At 39.0% G+C, this 9,825-nt stretch overlaps 1 protein-coding gene and 1 long non-coding RNA gene across 2 annotated transcripts; both read left to right on the top strand.

Annotated features, from left to right (window-relative positions):
• Window positions 1-10: 10 nt before the first annotated feature.
• On the top strand, window positions 11-822 carry LOC118751275. The gene is made up of 2 exons (XR_004994504.1): window positions 11-589; window positions 654-822. It is a non-coding gene; the product is annotated as an uncharacterized LOC118751275 (long non-coding RNA).
• Window positions 823-7,692: 6,870 nt separating this feature from the next.
• On the top strand, window positions 7,693-9,825 carry LOC118751274 (KRR1 small subunit processome component homolog; the record flags this gene model as incomplete). The annotated part of the gene is given in 2 exon segments (XM_036486056.1): window positions 7,693-8,449; window positions 9,606-9,825. Coding segments are annotated over 2 exon segments (586 nt in total), but the record flags the coding sequence as incomplete, so codon positions are not given.

Here is a 9,825-nt window from a genome sequence, read left to right as displayed (position 1 = left end):
ATGTCATCCATATATACTATTATTTCACCCTTCTCAATAAATTCTTTCAAAATTTTTGTTATGAATCTTTGGAAAATGGCTGGGCCATTTTTGAGTCCAAATGGCATTCTTATGAACTCATATTGTCCGTTTGGGACTACAAACGATGTATACTTAATCGAGTTTTCCTCCATTTTAATTTGAAAGAAACCTGACTTCAGATCTAGAAGGGTAAATATTTTATTACCCCCAAGATATTCCAAACAGTCTTCTATCAATGGAAGTGGGTAATTATCTGTCACAATCGATTTATTTAAGTTTCTATAATCGATGCACATTCTGGTTTCACCTGATTTTTTCTTCGTAAGGACGATTGGCGATGCATAAGGCGAGTCACTAGGTCGGATAATCTTTTTCTTAAGCAAGTCGTCTATAATTCGATTAACTTCAATTTTCTCGGCAAACGATAAACGCCTTGGTGAACAGAAGGTCGGAGTGTTTGACGTAAGTAAGATCGTAGCTTCGTAGTCAATATTCGGAAGTTCTTCAATCTGTTTTCGTACATAAGTGTTTTTTATCATAAGACGGAAGTTGTTTGACCAAGCTGAAGGTATCTGAGGGTTTACATCAATCTCATCATTTTCACTAATTTCAATATTAAAAACTTCTTAAAGTTCCGGGATTACACTGGCTGTACTTAAGATTGGAGTGGCTTTACTGGACTTACGTTTACTGTCACGATCATCAACGGAAATAAGCGGAAATTCGTTTTCTAATTTATATGTAGTATGTTTATTTGAGTAAAGAAATTCATTGTTGACGTACAGACGTATGGAAAAAGTATTTAAGAAGTCTCTTCCTAACAACAATGGAAAAGGTATTTCGTTATCGGTGAGTACGTAGACTCTTAACGGTTTAACAATGTTTTTAAATTTAATAAGTACAAATACGCTCCCTTCCGGATTCACTTTAACTCTTCCGATCCCACTAAATACACGCACACTTCTACTGTATTTTACTGTAACTGGGATGCACGACTGCCGGATGAAACTACAAGGGCTACCGGTATCAAGCAAAGAAAAAAATGGACAAAATCAGGAAGACAATCACGGTTTCCACTGAAAGAAACACTTACCCTTTCCTTAAAGTGTACATAACTAAAGTCGCCGTCGTCGTCCAATGCTGCTACAGTCTTGACGGGGCAGTTCCTATACTGGTGCTCCTTCGCTCCACACTTAAAACAAGACCCGGGTGCTCGTCTTTTCTCTGCGCAGTCCTTGGAGTAGTGCCCATAGCGCGAACAGTTGTAGCATCTTATTGCTGACATGTCGCCAATGGAGTTTGGTGCGCTCACTTTCTTCTCGGTTGATGTCCGGAGCCTTTCGTATTGTGGTATGAGCTTTTTGAATTTGTCAATTGTCGTCACTCCGCTAAAAATCAGTGCTTTGGCCGACTTGTCTTTTAGCCCGTCGATGATGAACTCCACCAGTTCGTATTCTTCGATTGGTGCTGACTGTGCAAGCTCTTGCATGCTCAGAACGTAATGCGTTAGGGTTTCCGATTTTTCCCAAACGCGCGTTTCCAATTGACGGAAGATGTCTTTGACACTTAGCGGCCTTTTGAATTCATCGATAAGTTGCTGTCTAAGTTTATTCCACCCGTCAATGTTGCCTATGCGTAACAATATCTGGGCGCTGCCAGTGAGCAATCGTCGCGCGATTAAAAATTTTGCCCCCTCATCGTACCCGTAAGCTTTTGCGCTGTCCTCGAACTCGCTGATCCACTTGACGATATCGCCCTTATCGTCCCCATTGAATGTACGGAAGGTTTTCTCTATTTCAGAGAAGTTGATCGGGATGCTGCGGCAGGCTTTACCTGCTTCTAACTTGTTGATTTCAGCTTTTAGCTGCAAGATGCGTACCTGTTTCTCTAGTTGTAATTCGATTGCCGTTAAATCGGAAGTACGGTTCTCGCTGATTGCGGCGTCTGCGTCGGCATTCTCAGCTGCTGCCGCGGTTACTGTTACCGCGTTTTCGTGTCGCTTTGGTGTCGCTGACGCCGTATTTTGGCGCCCATCGAGCACTTCGTGCTGATTTCCAGCTTCCACCGCCATATTGGCCACGCTTTTGGTTGTCCTTGCACCTGCACCAGTTTCTGCATCGATCGCCACCATTGCTGCATCGCTCTTGCGCGTGTCACTTACGCCGCCATTTTGATCGCCTCAAGCGCCTACGGTGGACGATAGCAGGCTGCGTAATTGGCATAATGTAGCCGTGGGCGGAAAGTGCACGCCCATGTCTTCCAGTGCTGCGGCGATTTGCCTTCTTTGCGAGGTTTCACTCATCGTTTTTCAATCACGTGGGTTTGCGTTGGGTTTTTTTTTCCGCACCTGAGCTGTAGAATAATCACGACTGCTTCGCTTAACTGGTTTATTCGGCATGAATCTTTGTAACAACGAGTAACATGCGCTGCCACTTGCTTTGGATATATCCTTTTGTAACTAGCGCTGCCAGATTATTGGCATATTTACAGTGTATTCTACTACTTACATTCTACTACAGTTGCAAGTTCTTACTAGCAAAAATTTGTCCAGTAAAAACTAGCAACTTCTCCTCAGAAAGAAATGTCAATTTTCGCTCTCAATTTCCCCTTTCTTACAAGTTTTTTGGGTACAAGAACACCAAAACGTGATAGTTAGTACAAACTGGTACAAACTATCGCGTACAAGAACGCTACTATTATCTTTCTTTTACTTCGTGGCTGCAGACTTCGATATGCACAATTTGGTAACTTTATAATGTAATATCAAAAGGCAAATAAATACACGATTTGATACAATTAAAAACGAAAGCCACTTTATTACTGTCCATCAAATCCAACACCCGGAGAGCGTAGCAAGGCTTCTTCTTCCTGAGTGTTTACGCTCTCAATGCTTTCGAGGTCCGAGTCTTCGTGCACTGTGGCACCCCTGTGCTTTAGCGTCGGTTTGGCAGTAGCAATACAACTGCTGTGAACCGCTCGCTTCACAGCAGAGGTGTGCCCGCTGGCGACACAGCGAGTAGACTCGATGTGCCTGCCGGTGGTAGTAGCCACTTCTCCCACCGACGTTTGGGCTGATCTCCCAGCCCGCTCTTCATCTTTTCTGACCTCCATGTAGAATTTTTATGTTAGGGAACCTCTACCCTTGGCGTTTTATACCTACCGCCAGGTACCTCGTTAGCAATGGCAGAAGTAGGCATACACCCCCTCCCCCAGTTTGATATGCAGAGCAAAGCACTAGGAAGAGAAGGATGGATACGTATTCCTGCCTTCGCTAGACGCTGCCTACTCGCACCGCCAAGACCTGCTCTAGGTACTAGCCTAGGTGCTAAGTCATCGCGGTGACAGCAGCGACGCCCATTGCCCAGTCGGCACCCGCGGGGAGGATACAGCCAGAGTTGCCACTTTGGTAAATTATTACCAAAATTGGTAGAAAAAATTTGCGTTGGTAAAAAGGTAAATTTTTTGTCATTCTGGTACACTTTTGTTAAAGTATTTTATTTGAAAACCGACTAAAATTTTGTTCCCGCTTTATTTTACGTAGTTATCTTTGTATTATGATTTTATTTCCAAAAGTGTAGTCTTCTTTATTGCATTAATTTTCGAATGCTTAATGCACACTTTTTATATACGTACATACATACATATTTACATATGTGAGTATGTTTATCGATAAAACGCGAACAAATCGTGCTCCATTAAAAACTCATTTCACTGAAATCTTGAGGAGCCTTTGAACATTTGAGCATTTTAAATGTTTCTTTAAAAAAAAGAAAAAATGGGCAGGCTTGTATTTACATGCTATGATTGTACAAAAAAAAATTATAAAGTCACCGAAAGTTTTTATAAATATCAAATGAAAATTAAAACACAAAGTTCCGGCGGCAAATATATTTTTTGAATCAAATGGAGTTTTTAGCTGCACATTGTTGGTTATACACAATTCCATGCACACCGAAAATAGTTCTAAAAAGTCAGAGTAAAAAGTTCGAAATTTAGATGAAATATTTTTGATTTTTTCGGAATGTTGTAAACGTCCTTGATTTGTATGCGTTTAGTTAAAGCGAAAACAATTTTCTTATAAGAAAAGAACAAAAAAATGTTTACTTAAAATATTTAAAAAAATACCAAGCGCTTTTTTAATGATAAAGTTTCGTTGTTGCCTTTAGTTTCATCACTTTCGCTTTTGGTTTAAGAAAAACCGCGAAGATGACATTAATATGATCTCAAATACCATGTCACCATGTAAAAAAAGGTTATTGGTAGATATTTTCCAGATTTGGTAGATTTTTTCCAAGTGGATGGTAAATATTTTTTTTCGTCAGTGGCAACCCTGGATACAGCTAAGAGGATTTTGCCGACCAAGAGTACACATACTCGAAAAAGGATAACTGCGTCTCGTTCATGCTGTTTAATGAACTCAGTAAGGCGTGTGCAACTCAAATCGACTGCCGACCACCATGCTTATTCATGCCGAATTTTAAGCGATTGTGGCTGGTCCCCGATTTGTACTTATGTATCTGTTGAATTATTGAACTGCGAAAAATTAATGACTTCACGGAGCCCTGGTACTTTTCTATGAAACCTTTGGGTTCCCCGGAAGCTACTTTAGGACGTTTAGTGAAGGGTCAACTTTGCCAGAAATTGCAATAACTTCAAAACATTTTTTATTGTTATAAGCTCTATGGTTGCTTCAAATTCAAATATATATGTATATCGTCGACGTTTTTGCAAAACCACCTAAATCGCCGTTGTGGCAAAAATGAGATTTGGTAACCCTGAACTCCAGGCATCGAAATTTATGCATAAAAATCATAAAATCGTTATTAAAGCAACAGATTTATAACATAATAGCTAGAGAAAATACCGCCTATCAAGGCAATGCCTTCAAAGAAAACCCATTTTTTCGCTCTCCTGTAAAATTTGAGTGCCTTAAGATAAGCGGTCTTGCGAAAACATCGATGATATAATATATCGTCGTTTAAAGTGCAAAACCGCGTGTCACCAAAATGCAAAACCGCGTATCAGCAAAATGCAAAACCGCGTATGTGAAGTTGTAGAAATCATTTTCTAGAGTGTAGAAACACTCATATTTCAAAATGGTGCTCTTTTTTATAAAGCAATCGCATATCTGCCTAGTATATTTCAGGACGAATGTATAAGGATTGAGCCAAGAGCTTGTATGAGCAAATCCAATTTTTGGCAGCCAATGTCAGTTACGCGGTTTTGCAGAATCACGATACCCGGTTTTGTACTTTAAACGACTATATGTATGTTTATATATACTTATATATAATAACCTTTATATCAAATTTGTATACGATTCCTGCGTTGATAAAAATGTGAATATCTCTAAAAAAGGATGAGCTACGATTTTGATCTCGATGGATTTGGATCCTACAAATTATGAAGAAAAAGGCCGCGATAGCCGATTTTAGACACACTTTTATAAAACTTAAGACTGGTTCAAGACCACCGTGCGGGCTAAGGAAAATTTACTAAAAATAACGTTTTTGTGTATAATTACTGTTCATATAATTAAAACACGCCGTTTTTTGTCTTCTTAATAAAGTAAATATTAAAAAACAATCCCTAGATGTCTGTACTCCCAATATTTACTATTATTGATTTCATTTATTTGTTAACCGACCAATAAGGATATGCTTATTTGGTTTTTCGTAGTTATAATAATAATAACAATAATAGACTGGCGCTTACATATTTGTTAGTGTTTAGCCGAGCTTCTCGTAGTTATGATACATATCGTTACCTTAATATAGAAAGGCCCTAACTCATATAGCCGCTGAAATGCAAAAAAGGCGTAACTAACTAAAAATTTGTATTGCTTAAAATTATGTGGGGACTTAGAATTCGATGAAATGCATCATAATCAATCAAAAGGGAATTTTGAATTTTTACTTAGTTACGGATTTTTGTATTTCAGCGACTATATGAGTTAAGGCCTTTCTATATTAAGGTAACGATATGTATTATTTGCAATGATTCCATTTTTTTTCATAAAAATTTATTGCATGCAGGTCCAATTAAGTTGCCATGTTCCATAAGTAGTTCGAGTTGTTTTGACCGATTGTTATCGAATGTTAAACGCGAATGGCGATTTGTTTCCAGAGTCTGCGACAGAGAACCATCGAGTTGTTTTAACAACCGCTGGCCAGCAGTGAGGCCGAGATGATTTTGTCGATTGTTAGCGAATATGTTAGTTCAGCTTACTGCCCGTCTCCACAGGATAAAGTTTATATCTTCATACATATGTTAGAATATAAATATCCAATGGATACCGCTTATTGCTCTTCAAGAGCAATATATATCAGGGCTTATATATTGCCATCTACTTGAGCTGTTTGCTATTAAGATATTTGTTATTATGTACTTGGATGTAAAATAGTCTATTTTCCAAATTTTTAAGTGATTAAATCGGGTCAAAATACCTTTTAGAAGCCATCTTACAAATGCTTATATCAAGATATAAAAAGCCCACACAAATATTGCCAATGATATAACTTATATCTAGCAACCAAAATGGCAGCTGAACAGCATTAAATTTTATCCTGTGGAGACGACGAGTTAAGCACGACAATTTCGAGTGGCAATTAGTATTGAGTAACTCAGCACTGTACTGAGTTACTGTGCTGACTCTTAGAACTGCGCCGCACGCTCAGACTCACCTCTGAAAAAATTTGTAGTTCAGTAACTCAGTTTATGTGCTGACATTTGGGGTGTTCACAGTTCGTTCCAAATTGTGTCTGAAAATGTAGACGTCTACATTTTGAGACATCTTTAGCATCAAACTGTGAGCACCCCTTTCTAGCAGTCGTCGCAAAATCGTCTCAAAACTTTGCTGGTGTTGCCAGACATTTCTTCCTTGCGTGCATTTTTTATATGTCGCCTTTCGATTTTGTTTCTGAAAAATTGTAATTATTTAACTTAATTAGCAATTCGTCATATTTGTTATTTCTTTTCCTTGATTTGTTTCTTTTCATCAGAAATTGCGCTCAAATTAAATGCAAATACAGAAAACGTGCCCAATAAATAAAAAAAATGTGATTAGTATTGCCATAATGCAACCCTGCTGCGAGGTTGCAAAATGTAGACGCTTAAAAAACATACCTTTGAGTGTGACAAAATGTAGACGGCGTCGTTTTCCAATTTTGTATGGGAAACAACAACACCACAGATGTTACGGTTAGAAAACGTCTTAAAATGTAGACGTCTACATTTTGAGACACTATTTGGAACGAACTGTGAACACCCCAAATGTATAGCTCAGTATGCTAAAGAGGCGATAATAACTCAGTTGATGTGCTGACACTGCAAAGCTCGGTGCGGCTTGCATTGTTTAGAACTGTGTCGATGTGGTAACTCAATTGATGAGCTCACACATTCATACAATACGATCTTCCAAAAAGTACCATAATAGATGGCATCACTAGACTAACTATCAATAGAATATACGACCACTAAATTTAAAAAGAAGCAAGGCGAATAGCCCAGTTATGCATACTTGCACTGCTATACCATTTTTACGTAAAAATCAAAATCAAAAAGAAATCTACATGTGAAGTGCTATGCGTTGGGTAACCGCTTACGTGCATAGCCCATTTAATAGATTCCTTATGTGACAACTCTCAAGCAAAACTAAGTAGAGAATTATTTTGCAAATGAACTCACCAGTTGAAATCAGCTTTCTAAAATTTTGCCGGCCAGCTACGAACAGAAACTAAGGATAACCTTTTCTAAATCGATTTCAATTACTAACATCATCAATAATTTCGATGTACATACCAATTGTGCGATAGCACACTTGTGCCAGCTGACTGTGCTGACTCATTAGAGTGCATTGGAGTTACTGAGTCAGGACACCAAAATTTACAGAGTTACCCACCCGTAGTGGCAATTCGTCTAGAGAGAAAACATCGAGAACAATCGAGATATTTGAACAATCGACTAAAACATCTCGGACTCGCCCATTACTAAGGTTGAGACAACTAATTTATATCAGTGCTTTGTTTTATAGGACGATATAAAATTTCTGCAAAGTATAACAATGAGTGACAAGGAACTAGCAGCAGACACAAAAGATTGCTATGAACCAGTGGACAATGCGTGGACCCTAAAAGTGCCCGAGTTTAAACCTGAGGACAATCCAAGTGGCATGATAGAAGAGAGCTCATTTGCTACTCTATTTCCTAAGTATAGAGAAAAATATCTCAAGGAAGTCTGGCCACTAGTGAAACAATGTCTCTCAGACTATCATTTAAAAGCGGAACTAGATCTGGTAGAGGGTAGTATGGTTGTGAAAACTACTCGTAAAACTTGGGATCCTTATATTATCATCAAGGCGCGGGATGTGATAAAATTGATGGCGCGCAGCGTTCCCTTCGAGCAAGCGCGTCGTGTTTTAAAAGATGAAATTGGCGGGTACGGTTTAGTAAGTGGCCCACCTATTTCGGGGTATTGCGTCCAAAGGGGTGACCCGATCCAAAAAAAAATTGCACACACTTGTAGCCAAGGGTCTACCCATTACTTTAACATCCACTATTGTAATTTTTGGTCACTAATTTATTTACAAATTGGGTTTGAAATATGCCCTTTTTTGTAAAATTCGGAAAATAGCTCACATTTATCACTCCTATCTTCCTTAAAGCAGCCACTTCACTAATGCATTTTTATATTCCCCTTCACTTTAAACTTTATTCGACTTGTTACAACTTTCTTTATTACTTTAATTTTAATCTATCAATCACAATTTATTAAATAAAAACATCTTCAAAACCACGCGTTTGCCTTTGGTTGCATATGCACATTAAATGGTGGCGTTTAGCTGTCAAACTGCTAAATATACAAGAAGGATGAGAGACAAAAGAAAATATGATATAACCCAGTCAGCATTAAAAATATAAACCTTTCCATGGAAAATATGTATTTACTGTCCCTGTGGCTCCTTTCGCTGAGGGTTATAATCCCTAAGTGCGGCCGAAGGCCGCCTACGCAGAAAGGTGTTCTATGCAAAAGGTGTTCGGCCCCTTTTCTTTGGCACCACAGAAAGGAGAATTCTACTGCCTGAGGGTTATAATCCCTAAGTGCGGCCGAAGGCCGCCTACGCAGAAAGGTGTTCTCTGCAAAAGGTGTTCAACCCCCTTTCTTTGGCAACACAGAAGAGAATTCTACGTAGTGAGGGTTATAATCCCTAAGTGCGGCCGAACATTTCTATCTGTCGCTTTTTTCTTAATTTCACAATATTGTTAGTTAATTTTTTTCCCCATCATTTTTTTTTTCAAATCGCCTGATAACCAACTTGGGATAATTTCTTTTATTTAAAAATCCCACGTTTTTCGTTAGTTGGGTTATATTCCACTTGAAACTGCTCAGTTTGCCTCGGAAAATTACGTTTTTACCCCATTTTCAAACGGTTCCCTAGGGGTCTGTGGGAGGTCCCCAAGGGGGGGTGGGGCTTTTCGTAAAGTGGCGACTGTCCCCTTTCGAATGAGGGGGGTTTGGGGGGCCCGCCCCCACCCCCTCCGCCCCCCACCCCAAAAACGGAGGGCCAATAACTAAACATTTGCCAAATTGGCTGTGATACCATTAAAATTGGAAATTTAGTTCATAAAAAGGATAAGTTCGTGAAGCGCCGTCAACGCCTAATTGGTCCCAATGGAGCAACCCTTAAATCAATTGAATTGCTTACTGATTGCTATATTTTAGTGCAAGGCAATAATGTGGCAGCCTTAGGTTCTTACATGGGTTTGCAACAAGTGCGTGACATTGTAATAGATACAATGAAAAATG

Source organism: Rhagoletis pomonella, unplaced genomic scaffold (assembly GCF_013731165.1).
Source record: "Rhagoletis pomonella isolate Grant_MI unplaced genomic scaffold, Rhpom_1.0 Rhpom_scaffold_00626, whole genome shotgun sequence".
Taxonomy (NCBI): Eukaryota; Metazoa; Arthropoda; class Insecta; order Diptera; family Tephritidae; genus Rhagoletis; species Rhagoletis pomonella.
This window is presented reverse-complemented; position numbering and strand designations above follow the sequence as displayed.